At 37.0% G+C, this 18,525-nt stretch overlaps 1 protein-coding gene across 1 annotated transcript; it reads right to left on the bottom strand.

The window, feature by feature from the left end:
* Window positions 1-377: 377 nt before the first annotated feature.
* LOC139734543 (caspase-3-like) lies at window positions 378-18,280 on the bottom strand. The gene is made up of 9 exons (XM_071645318.1): window positions 18,124-18,280; window positions 17,385-17,533; window positions 17,054-17,166; window positions 15,299-15,420; window positions 7,246-7,368; window positions 5,598-5,812; window positions 4,681-4,768; window positions 3,651-3,830; window positions 378-592 (listed from the first exon to the last, which is right to left on the bottom strand). Exons 1-9 carry the CDS (start codon window positions 18,278-18,280, stop codon window positions 378-380), a joined length of 1,362 nt encoding a protein of 453 aa, XP_071501419.1.
* Window positions 18,281-18,525: the final 245 nt, after the last annotated feature.

Below are 18,525 nucleotides of genomic sequence, written 5' to 3'. Positions count from 1 at the left end.
CAGTATATGCCACTATCGTCCTATACGTCTTTATCACACATTTTGGTGGGTTTTTTTAAGTTCCCTTCTATACTTCAGCACAAATTTGCTGGCAATGCAGCTTTCTCAACTTCTTTTCCACAGTAACTATATGGAACAGGTGTCTTTTGAAATTTGAAATTTTCACCACCAGTTGAATAATTCATACACAGTTTGAAGACATATCCATTCTAAAACCACAAAGACCATAGTAACCAAACGATTGACATCCACTTCCAATATACCTCCCATACTTTAACCCTCATCTCCACGCCCCACCCCATTTGTTCCTTTGCACCCCGTTCTCTTCTTGGATACCAGTACACACTCCCACACCTGTGCTTGTGTCACGGCCCAGCCTACTTGGGAATGAACATGAAACGCTTGGTGAAGGTGCAGACAAAGCAGGGCATCTGTTTAGCCCGGCCCTCCGTGGACTCCCTCCGCACCATCTTTTTGTTGACCCGGACGAGAATGTCGAGAATGTGCTCCTTGTCCTTGAACTCGGTGATGACGTCGCACAGGTCATGGACAAACCAGGAACCCTCGTCAGAATTGCGCCACGCCTTCGTTCCTGCAAGTTAGACGAGTCGGGTTTAAAGGCCCAATCAGTACTCTTGCATTGAATGCAATGAGTTCATTGTTGAGTTTCAGTGAAAAAGCAGGCACATAATGTCTCTTGCTCTCTTTTGCACATTCTCATTCCGAGTACCTGCTCAACAAGAAATAATCTGATCTGATGTGTATTGACCCTAATAAATCCCGCTGGTTTGTTTTGTTTGTTTGTTTGTTTGTTTGTTGTTGTTTCTTTTTTTTTGGCCATGCTAGATCTTTTTAACTGTCACAGAGTTATGGAACAACTAAGTACCCCATCTCCAGCATGCAGGCTGATACAATGCATGATTTTCAGAGTCTTTTGAAACACATTCTGCTTGTCAATGGATAAGAATTTTGCACTGTTTGTCAAAACTGTGTCACTTTTCATCTTGCCTTGTCACCTTTTCTCTCTCTATCATGTCTACCTATCTATTTTTATTTTACTTTTTTGTCCTTCAATCTACAGACACACTAATTATTTTTGTGATATGTGATAATTATATTCATGTGGCTTGTTATTTGGAGTATATCATGGGGGAGGATTCTGGTAATCCATGTATCTCACATACTTTATATATATATATATATATATATATATATATATATATATATATATAACCTATACATATATATAATGTATATAGAATTACACATATACGATATATATGAAATTTTCGATGTGCGCAGAAATAGAATGGCCCATAACGAGATAACCGTTAGTCTAAAATTTCGATATTTTGATGCGCAGGACTCTGAGCTCAAAAGCCATGCAGGGCCGAGACAAGATTAGAGTCTCTCTAATTTTTTATTCTATTCTCTGTTCTTTTTCTGTATAAACATGAAAACACTATTTTTGCATAATTTGCCTTTTTTCCACTATTGAAGTGCGCGTGATTTGCAATAAAACTCGAATGAAGAGGTACATAGCAATCAAGGCTGAGCTCATCAGATTTTTACTTTCGCAGACCCCACTTGGGTGTCCTTGTAGTGCATAATAAAGAGTTTGTGAGCCATTAAGCTCACACTGTATTCATATCTTACATCCGACCTATATTTTGCATTGTTCGATGGCACATGCAGTTGACTGTGGAAAGGGAAAGTACGTACTGCCTGACAGCTTTCGCACAGGCAGATTACCAACCTGTCTGTTCTTTTTGACGACCAAAGATAATTTTGTTTGGGAGCATTGAACGCTCTCGGAGAATTTGCAGGAGGAGAAGGCTTTTATAAACATGGGTATATCTGTATGGACTCTGACACTCTGGTTTTTTTTCCAACGCAAACATTTTTCTCAAGGTTTCCAAGGCTTTGACAAAATGTTCTCAATATCGGCCATCCTTAACAAAAAATTGTTGAAATTTGAAATACAAAAGTAAATCTACTCCACTGAAGACAAATTATCAAATAACCAAAGGTCTATGATTATGTGACCGTGCATCTCCAAACCCAATAAAAAGTCGCATCCCCCGATTTTATGTGAGAACTAAAGATAGATAAAATGAGTCAACGTAGTCAATCTTTAATTTGTACCCCTTTCTGAAAGTGCAATTCTTCTACATAATTTTAAAGGTTGGGATCATAGACCTAGCGGCAAATAGTGTTTTCTGCAGTCTTTCTAAAACACATTTTTTGAAGAATAGTGTGATTAGGTATGTCTAGAAGCCCCCTTTCATTTCTTCAGAAGAACATTTGTGACCCGCTACAACAAAATGATCCTAAAGTCGGGCGAGGTCGATTATTTGAAAGTTGCATGACACAATTTCCTAATCTTTCTGCTTTAAATTGATATATAACACGTCTTATAAAAATAATCGGCTGCGGAGATATCGATGTTTAAAAGAGAGCATGTCAAGACGTCTGTGAAATCACTGTTTCGAGAAAAGCGCCCTAAAAGTTCTCCTTGCGACGCAATCACAATCAAGAGACACGCAAGTCAGTATTCACCTCCGGACAATAGAAGTTAAGCCCTAGCAACCCCCGAAATGCTCATTCAAACACAGCGTCGGCGGTCTCCTCACCGACCAATCAGCGACCAGGATGTCAGGAGAAGCGGCTAGGCATAGCGCAACCCGCCCGCACGCACCAGTCGACTGGGCAGTGTGCGAGCTTCACGCTTCGGTTAGCGGCAAGCAGCAAACTGACCAATGAGATCACTCTGGTCGTTGTTAGGGGCGGAGCCTATGTGTGGCGCTCAATCCAAATGTTCGAACCAGTTTCTGCTTCGTTGAAACGCCAAAAAAACATGGCCCAGAAAAACGCTATTTTTTGGTCTTTCCTTTCGTCATTTTGCTTCAAAATTTCGACAGATGATAGAAGACATGTCAGACTATAATAATATGTCAAATTCAGAAAATCGTAAGTTTTGACCAATTTTGATGCTCTAACTTCAAACTCGATTTTCACGGCTTCGACCGTGCGCGACTTTAGGACCATTTTGTTGTAGCGGGTCACATTTACACACTCTCCACCTTGAACCCTATACATCTTTTGAAATGATTATGGTACTGTTTTGTAATTTAGTGTTAGTCATTAATAGAATAGTTATAAGTGTGGAATATCTTTAAGCTTAACCTGATAATCACTTCATTATGGCTACTGCAGAGGTTTACATCCTGTTTTTCGTTCCGTTAATCACACAGAGGACAAAACCGTTAGATGAAGCACTTTAACAGAACTCAAACTTTAAAGCCTCGTTTCTCAGTAAATACTTTTCCATGCAGAATGTGTCCTTTCTTTCCATGATTTAGACAGGTGTAGGAAAGTTCAGTTATATTGAGTTATTCATCATTTAAAAGCTTTTTAAAGTCTACTGTTTCAGAATCTCCCCTCAACTGTAAAAATCCATGTCTGCTGACATTATGGTGGTTCTGTGATTCGGGTCACTTATGCGAGAGATGTATGGGTGAATGTGACTGTGCATACATTTTGTCGAAATTGATGATGTGCAATATGCATCTGCTTAATTTTTTCCATCCTCAAGTTGAAAAGTTTCAAGTCTACTGAAGAAGCATAAACCAAAACATCAGTCACCTCACCTTCCGTGGTCGCATAAGCTACCAAGACGTCTGAGTTGACAGGTCTAGTCAGAAAGTGGCAAAATTCCATGTTATGCAGCATTCTAGGGGCTGATAAATCTACTGGGGCATCGGAATGGGTAACTGGTCTTGCAGGCTCTTTGCCACGACACGACTGGATAATGAATATCTTTGGCCTGTCTGGAAAGAAAGGTGAATGAAAGTTTTTAATTGATCAGAAAGAAAACAGTACTATACTAAGAATTGTCGGCTAAGCACATGTGAAAGACAAAGTTGAAATTATTTTAATCAAACTCACTGAAAGAATTAGAAAGCACCATTACAGCTCAACTGAGGTCCTCTTAAAAGAATGTGCACCTTACCAACGTAAAGACCGTGACGCACATGATAACTTTATCCCAACCATGACTGCAATATCCACCAGTAATGAATGCAAAAGGAATCAGTCTGACATTCATTGGCACATATCATCACTGTACATTACATATACATTTTAAGAGTATAGTATTTTGCAAATTTGGGACTTTAAGACAAATTCTGGAGTGGTTGAATTTGCTCTCATCAATTTCATTGGCGGACTGGCGGAATGAGAAAGAAATACGACTATTCACGAGACAATGCAGCAATTTCAAACTTTTGAGATGGTACATGAAGCATCTGAGTTAGAGGAGGCAATATTTTTTGCAAGTTTTGTATTTTGTAAAATTTGGTCCGCTAATAAAATTTGGGGCAAAACAAAAAAAGAAAAGTATATGGCATATGCAGTATATCACACAACAAAGTGGAAACTCAAAGAAGAGCTTTGGGGGATTGTAGTTTATATGGACATAATTCAGCCGACTGAAAAGGAAATCCCGCGTTCAGTTAATATTTTGGACACGCTGCCCAGCCTACAAGGCTATACTACTTCAGAAGTATCCACTACAATAAGATGTCATTGTGCATGGATGACACTTTGCTACGTAAGTGAGGACAATACGGAGCATTATATACATTGCATTCTCACATCATATTGTCAGTAATCTATTACCTCTCATCTTTCGTATCTTGTCGCCATGGAAATTCTTTATGATGTCGTCAACCAACATCCAACTGTCATCAGCCATCAGCACTCCGTCCTTTTGGTAAGTGTGTCATAAATGAACAAGAAAACTGAATTGAAACAGGTTTTAAAATTATTCATTCACAATAATACTCCTTTCCTGCAACCTGCAAACCAAGGTCTTAAGCTGTAGTTCAGATTTCAGATTTCGATTTATGCAGCACTGCAGTAAAAACAGAGGAAAAATACAGAAAATTTACAACACCATACTATGACAAAGAAAATGATTACAATAAGCATCAGTATAACATTACGAATAATCATTATACATTACATTTGAAAATGTTCGGAGACAGACAGAAAGGCTATGTCTCCATGTATTACATTCATAAAATATCGAAATATTGATTGAATACACATTTTCTTTATGAATTAATACACACATACATACGCGCGCACACACACAGTACTCACACACAAACACTGACACTTCAGACACAGAAGTCTTAAGCTGCAGTTAATCGCTTCTGTATAGACTCCCTTCTTGATCCATTATCTTGCTGTAACTAATCAATGGCTTGTAATTGGTCTCAGTTTGTATGTTCTATACATCACAAGTGCAGGTGCAATGTATACCGTATAGTCACTCTGATGCACTAATATTTGCATAAAATAAATTCTATGTATACATCAAAGACACCTATGGATATTGTACTATCTTTGCTATACATCTAAATCATCATTCTAAAGGACTCTCCTTTCAAAGACATGGAAATATGAGATAGTTAAGTCTTACATTGAATATCTATTATTCCTTTAAGCTGTCTCTACACCAAACAATTTCTGTAAAATGCAATATTACACATATACACATTTGCACAAACAATATGAGCTATCAAGGTTACCTTTTCTGGTCCACCAGTCCTTGATGACTGCGGTTCCCCATGACTTTCAAGGATCAAAATAAAACTCTTGTACAATCCACTTCCCAGAGTGTTTTGTAAATCACTCAAGTAGTTTTCCAGCTGCTCCTTGGTCACATCGTGTGCATACTTTAGGCAGAAATTGCCCCCAAGGTTTTTGAAGAGGCTCTGAACGTTTTCTTTATCCCTCTCAGCTCCTGCAAACAAAGTATTTGATGTTGAAACATGAGAGAAGAAACAAAGAAAAATAAGGGGGAATGACACGGAAACGTAAGTGGTGTGCTTTAGAAATCTGTCTTTTGAGATCCCACAAAAAAGAAGGAAAAGAAATTGTTAAGTACCCATTAGGCTCTTGTAGGCAGACGGTAAGGTATACTAGCTGGCACTTTCATGTTCAGGTTTGGTTGGCAACACGTTTTCTGAACACATTCATAATGTGTGCTTATTTACTCAAAAAGTTTGCAGATATCTAAGCCTACTATTCCAAGTTTTACTATTCATCGATAATACCATAACTATCCTACATGTACTTCTTTCAGACTGGATGGAGTTTCATGTTGAACAGATGCAGTGTCACCCCTAAAAAAACACTAACAAACTGACAAAACCAAAACACACACACACGCACACACACTCACACATAGTTTGAAATTCCTTCAAACTGTGATAAATATCAAGATGGTGATGAATATGATTAAATCGCTTGGCCTGTCATTCTACCACTGCATTCATATGAATTGTAATTGCTGTGATGTCCCTGGTATAGAATTTACTTTTTTCTACTGTCTTCCATGGAAAAAAATAAACTACTTTCTCATTTCTTCTGACAAGAAATTTTAAAGGCAAAATGTTTCAAAACATTTTTTAAGAAAGAAGATTGATTCACTTTAGTAAAATTCTATGAAGAGTGCCATATTTCAATAGGCCACTATGTCTAAGACAAAGCTTAAGTTCTTCGCTAACAACGTCAAAGTCGCATGTCCAAACAGCCACATTGAATGTCCACGGAACATCTTGAAAGATAAGGCAATAAACTTCCACAGGCAATTTTTTTTTTGTCTCATATCTACCTCATGTCATAAAAGACTGGCTTGAATAAAAATAAAAAATAAACTGTTTTCCTTTTAGCAATTTCAGCTGTTGCACTTTTGTATTTTCAATTGATCTGTTGGACATCTCAAGCAAATAATTAACCTATTTCTGCAGAGATCACCAATCCCTTTAAAAGATATACATGAAGTGATGACATAAAGTGTCAGTCCTCTTTGCTTCTTAAATGTTACAAGCAAAGGCATCAAACACGTCAATATTCTGATCATGCTGATTGTCGTGCACCAATACGTATATAGTCACTTATGGGAATACACATGCTACATACTTTAGTCGCTGGGCTGCCAGCAATTGGACATCAAAATCAGAGAGATTCTATTAAGAGCGATCAAGGAGATTGTACTTGTGTGGTTTTTTGCGTGCTGTTAAATTCCATACAATAGAGTTATTGATGTCTTTAGAAAGCTCCGTAGAATTCTGCATCACATCTTGAAAGGACGATTTCTCAGAATGAGCACAGGCCTTGTCTCTCCCCCCCCCCCCCCTCAAACAGGTATCTCCACTACACAGCAATACATACCTTCGCGATAGTCTGACCCACCAGTGAATAGGTTGTTGATGAAAAGGACGTAGCACTTCCCTGGCTCGTAGAACTCCGTATCTTCCTCCGAAGATGATCCACGAGGAAGTTTATCTGCTTTATCTATACAAAGTGAATAAAGATATAATACATTGCTTTGTTGTTCGAAGGAAGTCACAACCTTGATGGTAAGTTTCTGTCATTCTTTCAGTCCAAATAAGTGCTCCCATTCAAACAAATTGCTCTTTTGCTTAAAGCTTTGTTTATGTTATGATAGTCTGAGATTTTTTGGTCAGCTTTATCTTAATTGTAATGATTTCATTTCTAATCCGTTGGTGAGAATAAGAGCGTGTAATTACTTCAAGATCTTTCAAGCACAGTTTTCACCATACACGGACACATCAATACCATATGCCGGTTATTCATTAATGTGGTACCAAATTCATCAACATTCAAATCATTCATCCAATTAATCAATCAATTGATTGACCAATTAATCAATCAATCAATCAACCCATCAATACATCAACCGATCTATCAGTTAGTCAGTCATTGAGTCGTTCAATCAATCACTGAATCAACCCAATAATCAATCACTTTTCAGTCATTGAAATAATCAATCGGCTGATTGAACTGATAGATTAACAAATAAATCAGTTTATCAAACATTGATCAGCCTTTAAGCCGCGGGGGGGAGGTAATATTCCCATTGTCTATCTGCCACTTTTTATATAAACATGCATACAATGTGACTGATTGATTGATTGATTGATTGAATTATTGATTGCTTGCTTGCTTGCTTGATTGATTGGATTGATTGATTGATTGATTGGATTGATTGTATTGATTGAATTATCTCAGGATGCATTAATTTTGTACTTCTCTTCTTCACTGAGTGACTGTCTGTGCATGATTTGTGATAACTGATGTGCTTAAAAGACCTATATGTTGTTAATCAAACTTCCATAGCACAATGGAATCATTTAAAACGTGACAGAAAATCGCCAGAATATTCCTAAACTATCATAACATATTCAAAACTGTGAGCAAAAGAGCAATTTGTTTCAATGAGAGCACTTATTTGGACTGCTGGCTGAATTTTCTTTCAATTTGGCGCTAGTCATTTTTCACACTCTGGACAAAGAGCGTCAGTGTTCAGCCAAGCGTGAACAAAAATTTGTTTTGTTGATTGCACTTGATAGATAAGATTTTATTCCACATACTAAGAATGTTGCAATAGGATTGGTCCAGAGCTGATCACGTGATGAAGCATAGTTTTGCCCATCACATCACCAGAGAAGAAAAGTTCGTTACACTCTATGTTGATAGTCCCTTTTGTTTCGCTGATCTCCACACAGTCCACACAGTCCTAACGCAAGATGAGTACGCGCGAAATAAAAGTGCGTTGCACTGTGGACTATCATGGATTCTCGTGGATCATATCATGCTTGATATGAGCTCAGCTTTTGACACAGTCGATCATGCTATTCTGATTCAACGACTGAGATATTTGGGCATCAAAGGAACTGTTCTTGATTGGTTTATATCCTACTTATGTGATCGATCTCATTATGTCAGAATTGGTGATTCTACCTCTTGTAAAACTATGACAAAGTTTGGTGTACCTCAAGGTTCTGTTGGAGGCCCGCTGCTTTTTTCTCTGTATATGCAACCAATTAGTGAAGTATTTCGCAAGCATTGTATTAGTTATCATTGTTATGCGGATGATATACAACTTTATTTGTCTTTTAAACCCACTGTGTCTTCATTGTCATCCGCCATTGTAAAATTCGAAGCATGTTTGCAAGACCTGAAAATCTGGCTTACATCTAATGGCCTTAAACTAAATGATGATAAATCTGAGTTTCTGTTATTGGGATCAAAGCATATGTTAAGCAAAGTTGATTATCAGTCATGTCATGTCAACATCGGTAGCACTTGCATTACTCCGTCGAAAACAGCCCGTAATTTAGGTGTCATATTTGATCAGGAAATGTCATTTCGAAGTCATGTAACTCATATTCAGCGGAATGTTCGATATCAGTTGCGTAATTTAAGTTTCATAAGGAAATATTTGTCTATATCTGCAGCTGAGATGATTATTCATGCTTTGATTTCTTCTCGGTTGGATTTTTCGAATTCATTGTTGTGTAATCTTTCAAAAAAGGATGTCACAAAACTTCAACGGTTGCAAAATTCTGCTGCCCGATTGTTAACTTTTACTAATAAGTTTGATTCCATGTCACCAGTTATCCGTTCCTTACATTGGTTACCTGTAGAAAAAAGGATTATTTTCAAGATTCTGTTACAAGTACATCATTCAGTTCATTCTTTTTCCCCAATATACATAAGTAATTCTGTTCAAAAATACAATCCGACACGAAGGCTACGTTCATCATCAGATGCATTCTTACTCCAAACACCCAGAGTAAAACATGGGTATGGTGATCGTGCTTTTTCCGTTATGGGACCAAAATTGTGGAATCAGTTACCTCTTCAGTTAAGGGAACTGTCATCTACAGAGTCATTCAAATCCAAACTTAAAACTTATCTGTTCCTTTCATACTGAGGACTATAATTGCTGTATGTCATTAATATTGGCTCAATATTGTGTTTTTAATTGGTATATGTTGTATTCTTTATTTGGTATATATATATTTGTTTTTGTTTACCATTTTCTTCTTTGTTGAAATGTTTGCATATGTATATGCACGTAAATATATGATATCTTTTCATTTTTGAAGCGCCATGAGCACTGAAAAGTGGACCTGTGCGCTATACAAGTAGCCACTATTATTATTATTATTATGTGACCTAGGTCACTTGATAGTACACAGTGCAACGCACTTTCACTTCGGTGCCGCGCGGTGCGCGCAGCAAATTCATTGTTTTGTCATCTACGCGCACACGTAGCCTAAGCCCTAAGGATACCTAAAGACAGCTAAAACGGTTTCAGATGTGGAATAAAATGGGAATTTCTAGGACCCTAGATGTGGAATATAAAGCAAATAATCAACTTTTAGTTTCAGGCAATGAGACAAACTATCACTTCCTCGGCGATCTGAATGTATACTATATCTTTCCTCAGCTGCGCTTCGGAAAGATAGCTACATCCAGATCGCCTCGGAAGTGATAGTTCGTCCCATCACCTTCACCAACGTTGGTTATTTGCTTACTATTGGCCATCCATAAATATATATAAAAAAAAAATCTTCCAGACATTTTGAAACGTGATTTAGACAATTGTTTTTTTTTTAAAGTGTAACTTTTTTGTTTATTGTTTTTTGATACGCCCTGTAGTACTAATACAACCTTCGCTAAATGGACATAATTTTGTGAGTACCTTTCAAGGCATAGCACATAGTTTTGTCATACACACGGTATCTGCAGCACATGTGCAGAGGTAACTCTCCTAGCCAACCCAGGGACCAGAAACCTGAAATGAATGACTATAGGGAACTTGGGACAGTGTCAGTGATAGCCTAAATCTATTTCACGTACACTGCATTGACTTGCTGTATTTACTTACAACCGTATGATTTTTTTTTTTTATCACAGTCGACAGCAGTAGGGCTATCATATTTTATTGTCAAATATCTAAAGGTAAGTTTGTTTTCTAATCATCAAAAACAAAGCGCTGTCATTTAATCCAGTGTAATTGTTTGTTTTGCACCGCTTAATAAAACTTAAATGCCTCCATGTGCGTAATACAGTTGAAAAGGTAAGAAATTTATTTACAAATTACAACGTGCAGAATATTGAATTTGGACACGTGGTAGCTTACATGTAAGAAATTATTTTGTAAGTTCTACATTGCATGCCAACATACCGTATCAACATATGCACATGAAACTAAGCCTTGAAATAAACAAGAAAAGAAAATTGTATGCATATCATTTCTGCTAAAACTTAATTTTGTATTCCTTTTCTTCATCATTTCCTCAGGTTTTTGACCTCTCCATAAAAAAAACTCAACATTTGAGGTTTGGCTCTATTTAAAGAGACATAATAAAGAAAGGCTGGTTCCAAAGGAAACAGCTTCCATCCACTTAAATACACTTAACTTTGAAGTGTGAATTATCAGTGAATCTCAAGGACAATTACTATCTAACTAGACCGCAAACTAGCAACTGCGCATAATTGGTCAGTTCAGGGGGTGCTGTTCGTTATTCCGAAGGTTCGTTAATCCGAAACGCACAAATTCCCTATACCTAGAGATTCGTTCATCCGAAAGTGAAAAAGGGTTCGTTAATCCGAACATTCGTGGCGTTATTCCGAAGGTTCGTTATTCCGGAGATTCGTTAATCCGAAAATGAAATTTGGAATAACGAACCTTCGGAATAACGAATCTTCGGACTAAAGAGCCTTCGGAATAACGGACCTTCGGAACAACGAGATGTAACTAGTTCAGGGAACCAACGCGTAGTCCTGCAAGTCTTACTTAGAGCCATAGAGCAAATTTATGCTGGCAAAACTATAAAAAAAAATCAACACATCTGCAAAAGCTTGCTGTCACACAATTGCAGACAGGTACGGAGAAGGGCTTTTCTAGCTAGTAGTGGTTCCATTAAAGAGAATATCTGCCTCTGTTCCTGTTTCCATATTTCCTTAACTACCTTTGACACTTTATTTTGTAACATTTTTACAAGGGAGAGAGTTCAACAGTCTTTTTCTGAGCAGCATAGGTAGTACAACCACACATTCATTTGAGACCATTTCCTTGCTAGCAAGCCAAGGTGAACTGGCACATTTTCTTCCACTATACAAAGACACCTGTCACACTCACATCACAAGCAAACAGTGGCATTTGTCTCCGTTTGTTAAGTTGGTACGTAAGCGTAGTCCCGAGGCCGACAGTGTAAACAAATTAAAACACACCACAATATGAAACGTACAAACATACACACAATGCACATGTCATCATGCCTTTTGAATGCCAATAGACATATGTATAATGTACATTCTACTATATTTGGATTTTAAAACGGACCCAACTTTCGGAAATGTCGTTATGGTGACTAGCATATGTCTCCGTCATAAACATGGTTCTCCTAATAGGTCTATAGTACGTCTTGGCAATGTGTAACTATAGTTTCATATAATCGGTAAAATATTAAAATGGTATGTTCGTCACAAATGTGTTGATTGTTCACTTTCCTTGAATTAGGATAAATTGGATGAATGGCTATACTGTCTTATAGAGCAGGTATTTGGGGATTTGAGGATTTTTACTTGACTTTTGACCCTTTGAAAGTTTAAGATTTGAGTAATTCCAAGGTATGGAAAGTATGATTATAATGATCTACGTATGAGTATATATAATCTACGTATAATTTCAGTACTAAATAGTAAAATGTTAGCATTTTAACCTGGCCTTTGACCCTTAACCTTTGACCCTATGAGCCTAAAATTCCCAAAGAGTATCACTGTCAGATAGTACATGCATTAACATGTACTAAGCTCCATGATAATAACTTGAGCCACTTCCGAGATATGGAGGAAGAACTGAAATTTAGCCTTTTCACTTGACCCTTGACCTTTTGACAAAAACTCTTCAAAGTGAATTTTCATTCGGTAATACATGTACAAACTAACTTTTGAGGAAAAAGTCCGGCTTGCATTGCATAGACATGAGGGAAATGGTGAAATTTTGATAAAATGGCCTTGCCCTTTGAACATTGACCTTTGACGCCATGACCCCACATTTCCCGAGATAATCACTGCCAGTCCGTACATGCATTATTTACTAAGTTCAATGGAGATACCTTAAAGCATTTCAAATCAATTCAATTCAATTTATTGATGACTGCTTACCAATGGTTTGCCCAAAACAGTAACAACAAATGTATGACAACTGGAGTAGTAGACATAACAGCGTTTTGAGCTACAGGTTAATAGAGCAGCTTATTACTTCATTAGAACAGAATATAAACATTTGAATACTGTAGGCCGATGTCAGTAAACCAGTCAATTCAATGTCATGTCCATAAACAAATCTAGGACACACTTGTACATTTTCTTGAATCCCACCACCCTATATAAAAAATAAAAAGGCACGTTACTTACGTATTAAGTCAATCTTTTTCTCTGCTTCTGCGTTCTGATCCAATCAAACTGAAGAGTTTGTGAAGCTTCTTATAGTTCCCAACCTGCATAATATACATGGTGCAAAAGCTGACATTGCATTGGTACAATATTTCATGATGACAATTCGTGAAGAGCGTGAGAGTCCAGTCACATTTACAGTTTCATCCTCTCAAAAAACAAATAAAAGAGCCAGCCTATATAATTCTCCTGACCCAAATACACTACATTGCTTTCATTTCCTTCATTTCAATGTAGGTATGTATTTTACAAAGAACTTATAGGGGTTATGCTTGTATATGCAGATATTAATACTGTGGTTTTATCCAAACAAAGAACACTTGAATGCATTTACATACAGATTCAGTTCTTCATGCCTTTGCTGGTCATGCCAGTCCCCAAATTCCATCAGAGTGACATGAACTGACATTGAACTTTTTAAATATGCAACACCAGTAATGAATTCACCTCAATTAAGAGAGATGCAAAAATGACAGAAATCATGGGCTGATGGTAACAAACAGTGAACAAACAGTTTTCTTCAAATGCAAACTATAATGTATCATATCGATAATTATTCTCTTGTTTCTATATGTAGACCTCCAGATAAAGTTGGTGGTGGAGTTGCTTTGTATGTAAAAGATGAACATCAGTATGTTATACGAATCGATTTGTCATGTATTACAATTATGAAATGCTTTTTATCGAACTTTCTCAAAATAATAACTCCTTTATTGTAGCATGTATTTATCGTCCTCCAAGTACCGATATTGTGGATTTCACTTCTAAATTGAGTGATATTGTAGAAAAATTGGAAAGTGAGAAGAAGGAATTTTATTTGATGGGTGATTTTGATATTGATTTATTGAATTATGGAAGCCATAGTAAAACAAACAACTTTTGGGATATGTTGTTTTCTTTCGATGTGTTTCCTTCGGTATCAAAACCGACTCGTATTTCATCAACCAGAGCTTCCTTAATTGAAAACATTTATACTAACACTATCAATAAGAATATTTCTAATGGAATTATATATGATGATCTTTCTGATCACTTTCCAATATATGTCATATTGAAAGGTGGACAATGTAATTATAAATCAGTAAAGAAAAAATGTGTGAAGAAAAGAATAATTTATTAATGAAGAAAATTTGTCGTTGTTTAGAAATAGATTAAAGTGTATTGATTGGTGTTTTGTTAATGAGTGTCCAGATGTAAATGATAGTTATAGTAAGTTTATTGAAAAATTTGATATGACATATTGTGAATGTTTTCCCTTAAAGATTATTCGTGAAAAGAAAAACAAATGCAGGAAACCTTGGATTACTCAAGGCATACTCAAATCCATAAAACTTAAGCAAAGATTATGTAAGGCAAGTCTCAAATATCCTGATGCTAAACATATATCTCGCTATAAGAAGTATAAAAATAAACTCACAAATATTATTTGTTGTTAAAAATGTAAAGCAACGTTTACACTTTGGCGAGTTGGAGTCGCGAGTCCTGCGCGAGCTGTGCGAGCTCCAACTCGCGTTAACTCGCACAAACTCGCGCGAAATGTAATTTTTTTTTTCTGGAATTTGCATGAGTGATATAAGACTCAACGCCGAGTTCACTACGCTCGCTGTACGAGTGAACCGAGCTCGAAACGAGACATACCGAGCTTAGTAAGAGTTGCAGTGACCTTTATACGACTTAAAGCGAGCTTTAAACGAGTTGTCAAGATTTTATTACGAGTAATAAGAGTTTTATACTATCAAGGGGCGGGAAATGCACATTTTGGCGCTCAAAGATGGATGCCAGAAGCATTTTCGCTCTGCTTGAAGAAGAAGAGACCCTGATCTTCTGCACGATTGGTGCCACCCTGTTGTCAAGGAGGCGCCGCAGAAAAAGAGATGCTCAAGAGAGGACCAAAATGCTTCAAAGGAGGTTCTGGACAAGACCCTGGTTGTTGAGGAGGCCAAAGTACGGACACTATGAGACGCTGATGGCGGAGTTAGGTGGTGAAGACCTGGACGGTCTTGCGGGGGGAGATGACAAGGCGAAAGAAGACCTTCGTAGATCTCTGACCTCATCTGCTCGCTGGAGGAGCTACAACATAATAAAAGGATACCAGTCACTTCAATACTCATAAGGGTACATCGTTTATATTTCACCATGTTACACAAAACTAGTAAGTTATTGAGCAGTTAACCAGGAATTATACGGTATCACGAAATTATCTCGAGAGTACTGAAACAACAAAAAAATCACAGTTAACCAAAATGTTCTGCACACGTAATAAAACATATTTTGAGATCTTGAGATTAATGACAGTAATGTAACGCTTTACTGCTCCTTTTCTTTAATACAGAACAATGTTCATTATCATAATGTTTAATCACCTATTAATGTATCCCAGAAAAACCCCAAGAACTTAATAATTTTAGTAATAATTTTGTGCATTATTTTAATTCATGTTAGTGTATGGGACAATGCCTGATCAAAATTTTTGTTCACTGCAACACTTAGTGTTCAAAGCTTGTTTTAATATCGAGTGTTAAAATGTACTTGCGAACCTTTATTCCTTAACATCTGCCATATTAATTCAAACATAATTATGTAGGTGAATATTGATATACAAAACTACAATATCAGCGAAATTGAGAACAGTTTGAAATGCACATGTTAAAAGTAAGTAACTCCTTTATAACATTGAGATTAAATATTTTCAATTACTCGGATACAACTGGTTGACGAAAATGTAAATTTAAAGAAATGCCTATCGTGAAAGCATGCATATAATTTTACTTTGACGGAGTTAACTCAAACAAATATAGGTTTCTGTATGGTCGAGATGAAATGTCCAAATCGCAATTTACGTGTTTAATCTCTTGTTTTGATGTTAGAGGTAATACATGTATTTAACATTATGTTCAGTTAAAAAAATGAGCTGCATGTCAAAGTGCTTTCAGAATATATGTTTGGATGTAAAAGTTAATATTAAACATAATTATGCTTCACAGTAAGCATTCTGTCCTTCCAGAGTGAAAACCTGAAACTTCACCTCATGGACAACTATACTGGAATTATTATTCTAGCAGATGATAATTACAATTTTCATTAAGAAAATCTGGGCTGCATGTCCTTACATGTTTTCAGAATATATGTTGGGATGTAAAAGTTAACCTTTGAAAAAATTATGCTTCACAGGAATCATTTAGTGCTTCAAAAGGTGAAAACCTAAAACTTCACCCCACTGTTCTGGAATTATTATTGTAGCAGATAATAATTTAAAAAGATACAAACATCTTGGTAGTGAATGTGTGTCGCTCGTTATTTTCATATTCTTGGTTGTTTTAATCAATCTGAACATAATTAGACAGGCCATGCAGCTCATTTTAAGAATATTTTTAAAAATCGATCAACCACAATGTTGTAGTGGCCTTAATGTACGTGTTGAGTATCCTTTTCACCGGATTTATATCATGGCGTTATTATGATAAACACACGAACGAAGTTTTACCCTCTAACAATATGGTGGATTAGTCATTCTTGTTATTCGTGCATGTACTTGTATTAAAAAATAAATGTTCATAAAATACATGTATTACTCGATCCGTACTGTCTTTTCTTTATAACAATTCACATTCACCTTTTCCAGCAGTTCTCTGTCCTTGGCTTCTTCAGAGGCCACCTTGGGGGTTGTATACCTCCCTTTCATTTTGCCCGTGCCCTTGCCAACAATTGATAAGTTGGTGTAAGAGGAACCAGCTTCATGCTCTGCTGGGGGTCATCAGCTTCTTGGGTGGTCTGGTCATTCTCACTGCTGTCATCATGCCCATCAGTCTCAATATCCTGGTCGGGGGAAGAGTATTTAATTCGTCTTCTCTTGGTTGGGATGCTACTTGTCCTTTAGAGGTCTGCAAAAAATAAATAAATCACTCGATCAACATCTTTTACAAGAAAGACGCACGATGGCGATTTCTATATTTTGTTTAAATGTAGCTTATTACAGATCTTAATATAATCAAATGCATATTTACCCTTCCCAATGTTCTCCCTTTCATCCTCACAATATGTCCCTCCAGGACGCGGAATGTATTGAGAATCCACTGATCTCTCTCACTGTAAGGTGTGTCTCTGGTCCCCTTTCCAGACTTTGGGTTCGTCAGACGGATGTACTGTGTCCTCATAGACTTGAGGAAATTGTGCAGCTGTTCAACTGAAAAAGAAAATCGAACACTGGGAATTTAGATCACATAAATTAATGGAAAGAAACAAACAACTTTATTAAATTCTTGTTTCTTATACAGTGAAGTATATTTATAGCTAGCTAACGGGATAAACGAAATGTGGGGGTTAAAATTTTCAGGACTAAATATTATGCATGTCATGTTGTCAGTTGTTTACAGGATTTTCGATAATTTTGGCAATCATAATTATAGCAGTAATCATGGTAATGAATTCAACAAAATATATTTAGCGAAACTCCGTTTTGCCGCCAGAGCCCCCCCCCCCCCTAAATAATAGATATTGATATTCATCTTCACTTACCGGAGCACACCGGATCGTATACTCCTTGGCCTTCTCTTCGATTAGCCTTGTCTTCTTTGCAGTATCCTTGTATGACTTTTGTCGCCTGTTGTACAGACAATCGTGATCTCTGTACCACTCTGCTTATTCTACTTCTTGCTCTTCAGTGAATGTGTATGCAGTGAGGTGTTTTTCGTCTCTTCGGGGTGGACTTCTTGGTTTGGGGTGGACTTCTTTGTTCTTTTTTTTCCGTCTTCCCTGGGGTGCCAGACGGAGAACCTTGCGAGTGGAGAAAACTGGGTTCATTTTCCTCCCCAACCAGTTCGACAGGCGAGGCCTGATGCTCAGTAGTTTCAGCTTGGACCTGGTCTAGTTTGGTGTCTTGTTCTTTTACCTGTCTCTCATGCTCGTCATTGATCTCCTCTTCCGTCTCCATTCTCTCTTCCTGCACTTCTTCTACTTCTACCCTTGTTTGAATGTCATTATTCTTTCGGTGTTTAACTACCTGAATGGCCACAACTCTTGGATCTCTTGGGTCGGGGCATATTCCTCTCCTATTTTTGCTAGTTGTAATAATACAGTGACAATGGCCGTTTTTAAAGTACGTGTACATGCGTGGGTCGATTAAAATGTGCTCTCGTTTTAAAATATATATGGAAAAATATAGAACACTGGATATTT

The sequence above is a fragment of the Diadema antillarum genome, unplaced genomic scaffold (assembly GCF_040938485.1).
Source record: "Diadema antillarum isolate AM-2024a unplaced genomic scaffold, OU_Dant_1.0 seq00000532_RagTag, whole genome shotgun sequence".
NCBI classification, from domain to species: Eukaryota; Metazoa; Echinodermata; class Echinoidea; order Diadematoida; family Diadematidae; genus Diadema; species Diadema antillarum.
This window is presented reverse-complemented; position numbering and strand designations above follow the sequence as displayed.